General features: G+C 54.1%; 1 protein-coding gene across 1 annotated transcript in view; it reads left to right on the forward strand.

The window, feature by feature from the left end:
- The window catches only part of HUNK (hormonally up-regulated Neu-associated kinase), a 103269-nt gene extending 89271 nt beyond the window's left edge, over window positions 1–13998 (forward strand). Inside the window, exons 9-11 of the mRNA XM_035017589.1 lie at window positions 4022–4069; window positions 7876–8056; window positions 10798–13998. Coding sequence (XP_034873480.1) covers window positions 4022–4069; window positions 7876–8056; window positions 10798–11456 — 888 coding nt within the window. The 3' untranslated portion in view covers window positions 11457–13998. The remainder of the gene's footprint in view (window positions 1–4021; window positions 4070–7875; window positions 8057–10797) is intronic.
- Window positions 13999–14295: the final 297 nt, after the last annotated feature.

Here is a 14295-nt window from a genome sequence, read left to right on the forward strand (position 1 = left end):
AGCATCATGCCAGGCTCCTTGGCAGCGACAGAGAGCACATGGGGCACGGCCCAGGCCAGTCCAGTTACACAGGTGACACAGAGTTGTCACGTGTAAATGTGACAGGAGCCCAGGGAAGGCCACCCCTGAGCGTCAAGGCAGGGCAGAACGGCACGGCTGTCCCATCTAGGCCCAGCCTAGGGGACGGTGTGATTGAAGGAGGTGGGGATGAGGAGGCACGGAGGCAAGGATGACAGGGGTGGCCAGGGAGCGTGCAGGAGATGCTGCTGGGAATGGCACCAGGGAGACCGTGGGAGAGGCCGAGTGTAAAATGGTCAGTGGTGTCGGCTGCGCAGTTAGTTAGACCCTGGGGGCTCTTACAGAGACCAGCTCGTGGAAGTGGCAAAGGCAGAAAGAGATTGCATGGGTTTCAGAAGGGGAAGAAGGGAAGTGGAGACAGTGAGCGTAGACCTCTCTGTTGGTGGCATTGGCAATGAAGGGAAGGAGAGGCTGTGGCCCCCCGCCCCCCGCCCCGCTTGAAGGATACGGGATTGGGAGGAGTGAGGGCAGAGGAAGTTGGGAGGAACTCCAGGGATGGCTGGGGGTGGTGACCCCAGGCTGGAGGCCTCCTTCCTCTGAGACAGGCTGTAGCACCAGCATGATCAGGATGCACATCAGCTTTGGGGGGGGGGGGGCGGGTGTGCGCTGGGGCTGAGCAGCAAGCCCGCTTTCGGGCTGAGGGCAGGAGGGCGGAGGTGGTGTAGGAGCCAGACTCCACTGAGCTCCAGACCCCTCCGGCCAATTGCTTACTAAACCTCTTCCTGCATGAGCGAAGGTGTCCCCAAACCAGGGTGCCTGGAACTGCCCCACCCCCAGTGTCTCTGCAGGTGGCAGCCCCACCCTCAGTACAGGGCAGAAACCCAGGAGTTACTTTTCCTCAGCCTCAGATCCTGTCAGCAGGATCTGCCAGCTTGACTCCTAAACATCTCAAACCCCACCACCCCCTCTGTCTCTGCCCTCCCACCCCCCAGACACCACCGCCTCTGGCCTGGATGTCGGCCACAGCCCTAACTGGTCGCCCCCCCTTCCCCATGAACCCCTGGCTCTCGCTTTTTTGCACACCAGCCAGAGCCGAGCCATCCACACTCAGATGGGATCACGTTACTTCCCTGCTCCAAGCCTTCGAAGGCTTCCTTAACCTGGAAGGCAAAGTTGGTGACATGGCCGCCATGTCGCGGATTAGACTGGCGTCTGCTTGCCTCTCCAGCCTTGTCCCCCAGACCCACACACACAGCCCGTCTTCTTGCTGTGGGCTCAGACCCACGGGGCCTTTCAGACTTCTGTGCTCTCTTGGCTCCTAGCGCTGTGTATACCCTGTTCCCTCTTCCAGAATGTTCCCCTCACCTCTCTTTGCTGACTGGTATCTTCTATCTTCAGATTCTAACCCCTGCCATTCTCTGACCTCTGCCATTAGGTCCCATCTCTCCACAGGCTGTCACACCCCATCCTGCGTCCTGGAGCTCGTCCCATTTGCACGTTCTGTTTGCTCAGGGAGTGTTTGACTCACGTCTCTCTCCCATTCTGGACCGTGAGTTCCTTAAGAGCAGGGAGTGTGTCCCCTTTGCTCCTCATAGTATCCCTAGAGTCCCACACAATGCTCTGGCATGCAGTAGGCGCTCAGCAAATATTTGCTAAATGAACAAATTAAAGAATCAGGTGGATCTTGCCCCAGGTCGCAGGTAGAATTGGGACCACGAGGGAAGAAGGTGGAATGATCCAGGCGGGACACCTAGCTTGACTGCAGGGGGGGACACACCTGCAGCCTGGCACCCAAGTCTCACCGTCATTACCAGGTGCCCAAGCCCTAAGGCAGGGAGGGACATCTCCTGGTCACTTGCTCAGAGGGTCATCACCTCAGCTGGGGTGCAGAGGATGCAGAATTCACCGTGAGGCTTTCTTGCCTCTTGGTCTGCATTCGACTCTTGAGGGGCTCAAGTAACAATGCACCCAGTGCCCCACGTGTGTGCCCGCCGTGGCCTCTGAGCCACCTTGCTGACGTCCGTGTCCTTGGTTGCCCTCGAACCTGACCCCTGTGATTGTTTGTTTGAAAGCGTCTGTCGTGGGAAAGGGGCCTTTTTTTTCCCCCCACCCAGATTATTTTTCTCGGATGATTATCTCGTTTGGCCTGAAAACACATGGCGAGTGTTTTAAACATTTGTTGAAATATTTAACGGTTAGGGTTTAAATAGGAACGCTAATGGGAAAAGAGCATTTCAATTTTCTATGATCCGTTTGTTTTCTCCAAAGGCAGCGATACTTGTACTAATTAAATTACAGGCCGTTACTAGATTATCTAACCCGCCTCTGTTGGAGCCCAGAGAGTGGAATGGGGCCAGTTAGAAAACGTGTTCAGAGTAGCTGAAAGGGCCCGGGGTTTCTAGGTGAAGCCGCCTCCTCAGAGCCTCCATGCGCCTCCTTCCAGTCGCCATGCGCTGGTCCAGGAGAAGGGCAGGCTGGCTGGGGTGCGGGGTGGGGGGCTCTGGGCCCGTGTCCCGGCCCCGGGAGCGCGCGTGGCCTCTTTGTTCTTCTCAGTTCCAGTTCTTTCTCTCCTAGGAGACAAAAGAGCTAAATTAAGTTGAAAAAAATGCCCCCCTTGGGGTTACAGGGCTGTTCTTGTACGACTTCTTTCCTCCTCTTCCTTTCTCCTCCTCCTCTTCCTTTAAAAGGTGGCAAATATGTCTGTAAAAGTGGGACACATGTTTCATCTGAGAACGCCTCAAGCATGTGCCCCAGGGACTCCTCTTCCTAAAAAAAAAAGAGGCCCTCGAGGACGGAGGAGGTCGAGGAGGGGCACTCGTCATTTTGGAACTGGCTTCTGAGAGCCGCATGGAGCCAGAGGTCATGTTTGTTAAAATCCGCTAAGGTGCGGAGCAATGTCAGCTCGGCCTCCTCGGAGGGCTTCTCAGCAGCGCAGTCACGGGGCAGCGTGGGAAGGACGCTGTGCGGGGGGTGGTGGCAGAGGGACCGGATCTGCGTGCGGGGGCTGCCGTAACAAAGGGTCACACACAGGGCGCCGAACAGCAGGGATTCGCTGTCCCTCAGTTCCGGAGGCCAGAAGTCCGAGCTCAAGGCTGGTTCCCTTCGAGGGCAGTGAGGAGAGAACCTGTCCCGTGCCTCCTAGCTACTGGGGGTTACCGGGATCTTGGGGGTTCCTTGGCTTTGGGGTTCCTTGGCTTATAGCACCACTGATCTCTGCCTGCAGCTCTTCTCTGCAGGTGCGTCTCTATGTCCAGCTTCCCCCCTTTTATGAGAATCTCAGTCCCACTGCATTGGGGCTGGATGACCTCCGTAAAGGTGATTCCCCAGCAGGCCCCCTCCTCAAAGGCGAAGGCGAGTGCGCTTTCACACGCCCCTTTCCCCCAAGCATCAAAGGGGACATGATCCGCCAACCGTCCTGACTCTGTCTTCCAAGAAGGTCACATTCTGAGGTCCTGGGGGTGAGGACTCCAACATAGGAACTTGGGGGAATGCAATTCAACCCATCACAGGGGCAGTAAGTTTAAAGGGAAAATATTAAAATGTTCGCTTCGGTGTCTTGTTTCAAATCTGTGCAACTTGTAAAAATAAAGTCTGGAATCAGATCAGACAATCGGTGCTGTTGGAAATCGGAATGGTGGTTACCTTTGGGGGCTGGGAGAGGACACCGGTGGGGTTACCAGTTGGGTTCTGTATCTCGACCTGGGTGCTGCTTCTGTGCATGTTTTTGCTCTTGGGGAAAATGCATTGGTTGAACCGCTTCCTTGCCAGGAGAGCACTCCTCCATTAGGTGTCTTAGACTTAATAAAAACTTACCTAGAAAATCTCTTCAGTGCATGAAGTAGAATATCTGCTGCCTAGTTGCACGATGGTTTAGGAGTTTGGCTTGTCTCTAAACATGGAAACGAATAATTCTCAGCCAGAGCTGCAAGTGGCAGGGGATAGAGTTTAGGGGATAAACGGCAGGTACAGCTTCTTAAATTGTTGAAAATGTTGCTTTTCATAGGCCTCCCTGGACACCTGGACAAGAGACCTTGACTTCCATGCTGTGCAGGTAAGAACTTGGGGGTTATGATGGATTAGTTCGAGTTCTCCGGGAAGAACCAACAGAGAGAGAGAGAGAGAGAGAGAGAGTGTGTGTTGTGTGTGTGTGTGTGTGTGTGTGTGTGTGTGTGTGTGTGAGAGATGCCTGGATACCCAGGGAAAAGTGGATGTTTCAGCTCAGTCCCAAGGCCTTCTGGAAGCAGAATTCCTTCTTCCTCAGGACACTTCAGTCTTTTTCCTCTTAACTGCCTTCAACTGATTGCATGAGGCCCACCCACATTGTGGAGGGCCCTCTGCTTTACTCAAAGCCTACTGATTTAATCGCATCTAAAAAATACCTTCACAACATCTAGACTGCTGTTTGACCAAACACTGGGTACTAGGGCCTAGCTAAGTTGACACTTGAAATTAACCATCACATATGGCCCTGAAGGTTGGTGGGTCTTTGCTCAGGGCTCTCTGGATTCTATGTACCCCTATCCTGCTCTGGAATTGAAATGCAGAATCCGATTGTGAGTGGGTTTATTAGAATCCCCTCAGATCAGACTGGTGCTTTCTATGTTTAGTTGACCATTTTTTATTGTCTTGCTGTAACTGTACACTTGATTATGCATTCATGTTTCTACCTATATGAGAAGTGGGCTGTGCAACAGTCCAGAGCTTCTGTGGCCTAATTTATGAACCAAGCCCTCTTTTTCTCAGCTCTGTTGTGTTTTTCCTGCGGCAAAATCAGATCTCTGTGGCTTTCCCAAAGCAACCAGCAAGCAACACCCAGGCCCCTGGGTCATCCCAGTGGAAGGTCACCCTGTTATACCCACAGGAGCAAAGCTGGGGAGGAAGGCGGAGGGGGCCCGCTCTTTGGAACACAGGAGGCTAGAGTCACAGGGATGAGTCTCAAGGGACCAGCCCTGGGGCTCAGATCTCAGAGGCCGAGGACCTGCTTTTCCTCCTCCCACTGCCTGTTGGGCCTACAGACCGATCCTTTCAGAAGCCCGGTGCACCATCACTCACTAGCTTCTTCCTCTCGCCTCTCAAACAATCATGACACTGGGAGAGTCTTGGGTAGACAGTCCTTTATGAGGCCACATTTTCAAAGCGTCCAGTTTTGTCAATGTCCACGCACTTGTGCAGTGGGTGGAATGTGGTTTATAGGAAACCGGAAGCTGTTTTGTGTGGGGCTTGCTTCTGGGGCCTCACGGGGTCCCCTCTCTCATCTGCCTTGGGGAGTTTGGTTGGGGGGGTGCGGGTGTGGGGAGCCTGTGAGAATCAGAAGAAAGCCGAAGAGAGGAAGCAGCATCGCTGGGAGGGGAGTGGGTGTGGGCATGTCGAAGGGGGAGCATAATGAGTCCCCCTGAAGATCCGTTTCTTTTACATAAAGCACTTTTGCATCCTGTTCCCTAGATCACTTGTGGAGGAAATAGGGCATGCAAATGAAAAGGTATAATTGGATGATCGGTTGCATTTCACCTGTGCTTGGAGGGTGCTGAGATTGGCTGGTGGTACACAAAACGCATTTCTCGTGTGGGCTGCCGACCCATCCACAGGGACTGATCCAGCAGTTTATCCCCGGCAGGGATCTGTTGGGTGGTGAATTCTTGGTATCCCCCTAAGAAACTGGTCACCGTGAAATCACCCATTCTTTTGGGCTGGAGAAGGGCGTCCTGGGGGCTTTTGGAGAAAACACCAGGGTGTAGGATCCTGGGATTAAGTTCAACAGAGTGGCCCAGCAGGTGTCCTCATTCCATTCGCCCCATCCTTCGCCCCGCACCCCTCCATAGGGGCTTTCTGTTTGATGCCAAATATCCCTTTGTCAGTTACCAAAGAGATTTCTAGAGCCAACCTTGGGCTCTTTCTGCAGAAAATTCATGCGTAGTACACCTCTCAGTGCTAATGGACTCTAGGGTTAGGTGGTGGTGCTGGCCCCCAGAAACTTTGCATCTTGACCCTTTGGCTTTTGAGAAGTCAGAGAGAGTTGGGGAGGAGCCAAGATGAAGCCATGAAGCCAGGCAGCCCTCTAAAGAGTAGGGATCCCAGAGCAGGCCAAAGGAAGCTGTACTCATTGTTCTAGAACACAGTCCTGAAAAGGAGGGAACTGCAATCTTGTCTTTCCTTCCAATACCGTTTTACGGTGTTTCATAGAAGTGCATTTGATTGCCTTTTTGCCGTTTAGAGTGTTAACAGTGGACCTGGTGATTTTTCTCATAAAAACAGAGGTAGAAAGAACAGCATGAGAGGAGGAAATTTTGCCAGACTTTTCAGGACAAGCCTGTCATGTGCCCTTTGATGCTTGGGGGCACAGGGAAGTGTGAAAGCTCGCTCCCCTTTGCATTAGAGAAGGGGACTGTTGGTGTTTCATTGAAACATGGAGAGGGAAGCAGTGGAGGATCGTGGCCTTGACTGAGATGGGCTGGAGCAGGTGGCCGCCCCTTTCGCCTCGGTAACATCCTGCATCATGACCTGGAGCACAAGTGTCCTCCGTGGCATCCCCAGTGCCAACCTGGAGCCCGGGGACCACAGCCTGGTCCCCGTCCCTCGCCAGCCCCTGTGTCCCCTGGGTCCGCCTTTCGCCTGGCCCTGCCCCAGGCTTCCAGAGGGCGTGCGGCGGCAAGGGTGGAGAACACCCACTTTCCGGGCTTTGCCTCTCCTTTCTTCCTGCCTCAGCCCTCCCCTGGGGATAGCCACAGCGTCCCCCAGGGGCTGTGGCCCCCACGGTGACCCTGAGGCTCTGCGCGGTACCCCCACTTCCAGTTCCTTCCCTCCCATTTTCTCCCGCCCGCCAACTGTGTGGCGTAAGGAACCCCACTCTGGAAAGCCTTTGAAAATCCCCCTTGGAAAGGGCCTTACAAGCACAAGGAGGGGCTTCCTTAAGAAGCTTTTCAACAACATCCATGAAAAATGGATGAGCTCTCTTGAATTGCTAATGCTCTTAACGTTGAAGGCAAAAATGTGAAACTGTCTTTTTTTTCCCCCTCACTGGCTGTGAGGTCAGGGACTCTGTTAAACAGTAAACATCAAACACTCTTTGGGGCCAGAGAAGGAACTTCGGAGCCCTATCACCCTTCCCAGAAGCTTGAACTCGATTTTAATTCAGTTTGGTTTTCACTGGCTTTTTTTTTTTCTTTAATATTTCAATAGCTATTTATTAAGCCTTCTCTATGTGCCTGGCTTTATGCCAGAGGCTGTGGGGTGGAAGATACAGAAAATAGTAAAATTCACTCCTGTCAGAGGGATTATAATAGAGTTCAGGAAAGGCAAGACTTAGAGCAAAAATGGCTAAACAATGCTGGTGTTAAGCACACAGGCGAGGGCCTGCGTGACCGAGGGTGGGCAAGGCTCAGAAACGGCCAGGATGGCTCAGGGCTCCCACCTCCTTGGCTTGACTGAACACACATGAGTAGACAAGGAGATGGAAGTGGTTGCATTTCATTTGCAAAACCGCTGCCGTGGGCAGAATCTGGGGGTCCTGCTTTAGAGAAGACTACAGATTTCCAGAAGTCCTCATGTGCTTTGCCTTAGCTCCTCCAGTGTGTTCTGGAACAACTGATCTCCTCGGGGTGACCTTGCCCTTGCTGGAACACCTTGTAACAGTGCCGTGCAGGGAGCTGGGGGTGACGGGAGCCGGCCTGTGGCCCAGGGAGGGGAAGAGGGGGGCTCCCTGGAGCATCTGCGGGATGCTCTTCTGTTGTTCAACGTGCAGTTGAGAACAGAGTTTTGAGAGGCTGGGCTTTCTCAAATCTCCTTGGATAATTCTTCAAAGGGGAGTCACATTGTGTACTTGTGTGTGTGTGAGTACATTTGTTTACTTCTGACTTGAAGGATGAAAAGCCCAAAGAACAAGAAAAAAGAGGAGATTTTCTTCATCGGCCGTTTTCCAAGAAGTTGGACAAGAACGTGCCCTCGCACAAACAGCCCTCTGCCTCTCTCATCTCGCAGATTCAGAACACTAAAGCTCTGCTGAAGGACCGGAAGGCCCCCAAGTCCGGCTTCCCCGACAAAGGTGGGTCAGCTCAGGCTACCGGTTAGGCCACTTGTGTTGAGATGCGTGGTCACTGCGTCCCCCTCATGGGTGGCTGTGTGGGCGCCTGGGACACACACGAATCTTGTGCCCATGGGAGAGTGCTGAGCACACCCAAGGGAACCCGAGAACCGTCAAGTTCCAGACCACGTGGTATTGGCCACCCGTGCTGGCAGGCTTTGAGACAGCAGGGGCGGGGTGCACTGTCTTGTGGGAGCAGAGACGGGGTACATGGTATTGTGGGAGGGAGGAGAGATCAGGGTACAAAATATTTCAGGAGTGGCGATTGGGGGTACATGGTATTGTGGGAGGGAGGAGAGATCAGGGTACAAAATATTTCAGGAGTGGTGATTGGGATGCAGGAATAGAGATGGGGGTTGTGGAACAAGGCCCTGAAGCATGGTCGATAGAGTCTGGGCTCTGGACTGGGAGTTGGGGGCTCAGACCCCGCTCTCTTGGCTTGTCGTGAGCTAAGTTCCTGACCCTCAGAGGATCCAAAGTTGTTCCCTTACTCGCGCAAAGAAACCCACCTGTCAGAGCTACTGTGTGGATTAAATGAGGTACACACGTGGGCTTGTCCGCCCTTTCAGAGTCCAGCACATCAGGTAACTGATAAATACGAGGCTCCGTCCTCCGGGACAGTGGTGAGCGGTGTGGAAAGCAGGCAGGCGAAGCAGGAAAGTGTTGGGGAGATTCAAACAGTGAGGCTGTTCCCCGAAGAGAAACCTGGTTCTCAGCCAGAGAGGAAAATTCCATTTGATTCACTTTTATTCTTGATCTTTCCCGAAAGGCGGGGTCTCACAGGAGGAGCTCTGCTTGTCCCCCCGCCCCACACACACACTTAGTGCTTCTGCCTCCTGGCTTTGTCGGCAGCAGCGAATTTGGGCCCTTGACGGATGTCCCTGAGAAAGTCTAGGTCAGGGCTGATACTTTGGATAACTTTGCTACCCTCGAGGTGGATTCCATGCCTGGTAGTTTTCCTGGGCCCGCTATCATTTGTTTCTTTGCGTTTTTTCCTTCACCCGGGCATCTGAGAGCATGTTAGGTCAGAACTTAGCTAGTCGCTAGCACTGAGCATTCATTGTGTGGCAGACCCTGTTTCAGCTCTTAGCTCACCCCACCCCCACTTCTAGAGCAGAGGACGTAGGCACAGGGAACCCTACAAAGTCAGAGAGCTGGTGAGTTGACAGAGTCTAGATTTCCAGTTGGGCCGCCTGGCTCTAGAGCTTTCTCTCCTGACCCGTGTAGCCTCCTGCCTCCTGATAAGGATGGATGAAGAGGAGCCAGCCAGGGTGCTCACAGGGTGGGGGGCTGGTGAGCAGGCCCTTTCTGCGGGGGGGTGATGCAGTGTGCGGGCCAGTGACTCTGGGCTCGGAAGCTTCCTCGCAGGCTCTCCATCTCCAGGGAAGTGAAGGACGCAGGACTGGGCAGAGGGGGACGTTGGGCCACCAATTGGGAGCACACGGCCATGGCAGGGAGGGGTGGGGACGGGACGGGAGGGGACGGAAGGGGAGGCTCTCGTGCCAGCTGGAACATCAGACACATCAGCCCTTTGGTGAAATTTTGCGTCTCTCTGCCGGTGAACCTCAGGCATCTGTGGTGGCCCGAGGAGGAGATTATTCCGGGATCTGTGGATTTATTTATGTGAGGCCAAGTGGATGCCCTGCGCCCTGGGCTGCTCGTGAATCACTCTGCTTGTTCCTGCAGCTGAGGCTCGACGGGGGCCTAAAACGTGGGCCGGTAGAAAAGGGAAGCGAAGACAGGGCTTGTTCCGCAGGAACTTGGCTTTATTTCCCTCCGCTGCAGGTTGGTGGGGGTTTCCCTTTCTTTTCTGGCGCCGCCTGCAAACCAGCATTCCAGGCGGTGCCAGCCTGACGTGGAAACCACGGGGACGGGCTCGTGGCCTTCTATGTAGAGATGAGGAGCGTGTCACCCCCATCAGAGTCGGGTGAGGCTCCGGTCAGTTGGGCGTCGTGAGGGCGGAAATTCGGACACTTGAGACAACACGGATGAGCCTTGAGGACGTTCTGCCCAGTGAGACAAGCCGGTCCCAGAAGGACAGATACCAGAGATTCCGCTCATGTGAGGCACCCGGCGTAGTCAGAGTCACAGACAGAAAGGAGGATGGTGGGTGCCAGGGGCCGGGAGCAGGGGTTACTGTTGAGTGGGGAGAGTTTTAGATTTCCACCATGAAGAGTTTTGTTTCCCAACACCACGATGTATTTGAGACTAGTGAACCGTTACACCGAAAAACGGTTAAGATGAGAACTTTATGTTATTTATTTATTTATTTATTTTAACCGCAATTTAAAAAAAAAGAGTCACGAGGGAAACACTCCTTCCAGTGTCGCTTGTCTGAGGACCAAATTCACGGGTCCTGCTGGGCTGGGTGCGTGGGCTTCTGGTTCTGCTGATTCAAAGACTCGCTGGCAGGGTCTGGAATGTTAAGCAGCCAGAAGGAGAGCAGATGTCAAGGTGGTGCCATGGGCAAACCGGAACGCGGGAGGCCTCCTGTCACCAGCCGGCTGTCCCCTCCATCCTAGGAAGAGCATCTGGTTCCCTGTGGGGAGCGCCGGACGCTGGGGCCCTCTGCTTCTTGGTTCCTTCTGGTGACCCCGGGGAAGGGTCGTCTCGGTCAAGAGGCCGAAGCAGGCAGGGGAGGGCCGTTCACATCCCCGTTCACGCGACTCTCCTCATGATGTCCTTTGCTTTCTTGGGTGCAGATTCCTTCGGCTGCCGCAATATTTTCCGCAAAACCTCAGACTCCAGTTGTGTGGCTTCTTCTTCCATGGAGTTCATCCCCGTCCCACCCCCCCGGACCCCCAGGATTGTCAAGAGACCGGAGCCCCCTCAGCAGGGCCCTGGGGGCCCCGGCATCCCCCCCAAGGAAGACCCCCTGGTACTGGATATGGTACGCTCCTTTGCGTCCGTGGATCGCGAGGACCACCCCGAACCTCTGTCCCCGTCTCATCACTATAGGGCTCTAGGCTCACCCGGGGGCTGGGCCCGCGGGAATCCCGGCGAGCGGACGCTCTCCCCGGCCCTACTACCCGGAAGCCTGTCCCCTCTGCAGACTCCTTTGCATCCCACTCTGGTCTCCTTTGCTCACGAAGAAAAGAACAGCCCCCCAAAGGAAGAGGGCGTGTGTTCCCCATCTCCGGCTCCCAGTAATGGCACCACGCAGCCCCTGGGGAGCCCAAACTGCGTGAAAAGCAGGGGCAGGTTCCCCATGATGGGCATCGGACAGATGTTGCGGAAACGCCAGCAGAGCCTGCAGCCCTCCGCAGACAGGCCCCTGGAGGCCAGCCTGCCTCCGCTGCAGCCCATGGCCCCTGTGAGCCTCTCCTTCGACGTGCCGGACGGGCTCAAGGGCCAGTGCTGACCTGGGCCAGGGGCAGGGTTCTGGGTATTTCTGAGGAAAGTAACGGAACAGAGCTCCCCACGTGCATCGGGGTGTGGAGATTGGAAGGCCTCGTGGGCGCCTCCTTCAGGGCCTCTCCTCTCCCGCTGCCGGGCTGTGTCCCAGCTCTGAGCGGCTCACACCCACAGACCCAAAGCCTGCCGGGTTTGCGCAGGGACCCCGGAGATGCTGGAATTTTCCAGGAGGGGTGGCTAGAGGGGCAGCGTCCTCCTGTCCTCCTCCCACCCACCCCTCCCCCACCTGCCCACCTCCCTCTGCTGGGCCGCTGGGGGGCATCGGCCTCTGGGCTGCTCACATCCCAGCCTGTTTCGGGATCTTTGCTCACTTTGTGCTCTGTGGCTGCCTCTCAGGACTGTGACTTCTCCCCGTGTGACTGGCGGTGTCCCAGGGCGGTTCCCCTTCCTCTCGTAGAGGTGAATCCCTGCCGGCCCGAGGAGCCCCTGACCCAACTGCCAGGCCCGGGGCACCGTCAGCAGGACACCCCCTCCCTCTGTGTGGGAAGGGACGGGGGCAAGGACAGAGCCAAAGCGCGGGCACCCCAATGAAAGGAAAAGGCCAAAGGGGACACACATTTGCCATCTTCTGTTTTGGCTGAACCTTGCTAAGCATCGGCTTATCTTTTCCAAAGATGATTTTTTCTTAGGGGATGTCAGATAGAAGTAACAGAATTTAAAAAAACCTGGGTGGGGAGATGAGAAGCGATCCTACCAAACTCGTGTTTTCACGAGAGGATACGCATGGAGGGCACTGGCACTCTCCCAAGTGATGTTTGGGATACGCATGGAGGGCACTGGCCCTCCCGTGGCCTGCAGGAGGGCATGATCGTGGCGCGCCCTGCGTTCTTCCCGCCATACCAGCACAGCCTGAACCTTCTGGAAGGCATGGGACATACTTACAGTTGATGATTGAGAAAGAGAGAAGATGTTAAGGTTGGATGTGGATGCATCTGGAAGGCATCGTTCATTACCTCTGCTCAGTGCAGTTTTTGAGCTGCCAAGAAACCAAGTGTGGTTTCGGTGGGACGAGTTTGCTGTAAGCTCTGAGCAGCCTCACGCGGCGGGGATCACGTTCAGAATGCAGTTCCACGTCTTCTCTGAGGAAAGCAGCATTCCTCAAACGTGCTGAGTCCACGTTCTGTGTTCACACCTTTTGCCAAGGTTCGAACCAAAGATGTGTCTCCGGTTCTGTGTCCATGCCATCCTATGTGGTTTTGTGGATCTCCATGTTGTCTGACCATGTCTCCCAGGAGCCTGCTGGGGCCGTCTCCACGTGGGGCCTGGGCCCTGGCACTTGGCGGGGGCCGCTTCGTCATGAGCAAAATTGGAAAAAAAAAAAAAAAAGGAATCAGCATGGGGTTGGATAGCGGTTAGTCAGGAGACGGGTCACACAGTGGTTTGGGGTCTTCAGCTCTTGGCTCTTGCAGGCATGAGCAGAACCCACAGCTGTGGTCACCCCAAGGCTAGTCCGCAGCCCACTGAGTCTGAAACAGGCCGTGGGCTGGTTCTTCTGTCTTTTCTTGTTTAGCTGTCGTGACCTCCGTCTGCTCTACACGTTTCTGACTGAGCCAGGAAAGAGCGGATATTTGGCTGACCCTGGAAGCCACTGAGATATGCCCAGTCTCGGCTGACCTTGACAAGACCCTGGAACCGCTGCCTCCCCCTTTGCTGGGATCCTCCCGGCTCAAGGGCTTGTTAGGAAGGAGTCAGGCGCCTGGCCGTTGGTGTTGTTCCTCTGTACGGCTCCAGACTCGGTTCCAGAACTTTCCATTGAAAATGGAGCTTTTTAAGCAGAGAGAAGAAAAGCATCTGAAAAAGACCTCTCTCCGTTTGACGTGAAGTGTCTGGTTTTTGATCGGTGAAGGAACCTTTTTTGAAAGTGTGACGCTCTGCAGGTTTGCAGGCTCTGTCCCTGTGCCTTGTGAACTTCTTTCCCTCTATGTCTCGTTCTTGTATTGTACTTTCCTTGAGAACGTGAGTGTTTTTCTGTATCGCTGTTAGCTCATTGGGACATGCGTTCTGTTCCTCGACCCAGCCGCAGATGGTCATACAACTAACTGACCATGTCACCATTGGTCACTTGAACTGTGAACTCAGGTTTATTCCAGAACCCAGTGAGAGGTGAGGGGGGAGTGAGGAAGGGGGGGGCCAATTGTATTTTTTGTATGTGAGCACCTGACAAATCTATGAAACCGAGTGAAAGAAGAAATGTTAAATTCTTTATTATTTTATTATATTTATATGGGAAACTTGACTGTCCCTTTGGTAAGTACAAAGTGTGTTGTCTGTGCAACCCAAGACTGTCTCTCGTTAGTCTGTACCCATGACCTCAGTCAGCCTGTAGTTAACTGACGGACATGACCAACCTATCACCGTGTGAAGTCCAGGAGGAAGAGTCAACTGTGATTGTACGATTTGGTCGTTAAGTAAGGACTGTATTTATGTCACCATTATTAAATATATGTACTTTTATAATGACTGTGAAATACACTTTTCCCTCACTCTGACTGCTTCATTTATTTGCATTTGGTAAATCTTAACACACTGAGTATGTTGCAGTAGTCGGCTGTCTTCTACGTAAAGTCCGTGGCCACTGACCGGATACAAGTGGGAATCGAGCTGTAGGGTATTTGGGGGCATCTTCTGCTCCTGTATCACCACTTCATTTTGCTCGTAGCAGGTGTATGATCTACAGAATTCTTATCTGACCGACGTACAGCAGACAGCGGTTCAAGACAAATCAGCATTTTTTTTCTTTTTTCGGGGGTTCAGGATCTCCCTCGGAGATTCTGAAATTGGCACAT

Source organism: Mirounga leonina, unplaced genomic scaffold (genome assembly GCF_011800145.1).
Source record: "Mirounga leonina isolate KUSES-001 unplaced genomic scaffold, KU_Mleo_1.0 Mir_172, whole genome shotgun sequence".
In the NCBI taxonomy this organism is placed as follows: Eukaryota; Metazoa; Chordata; class Mammalia; order Carnivora; family Phocidae; genus Mirounga; species Mirounga leonina.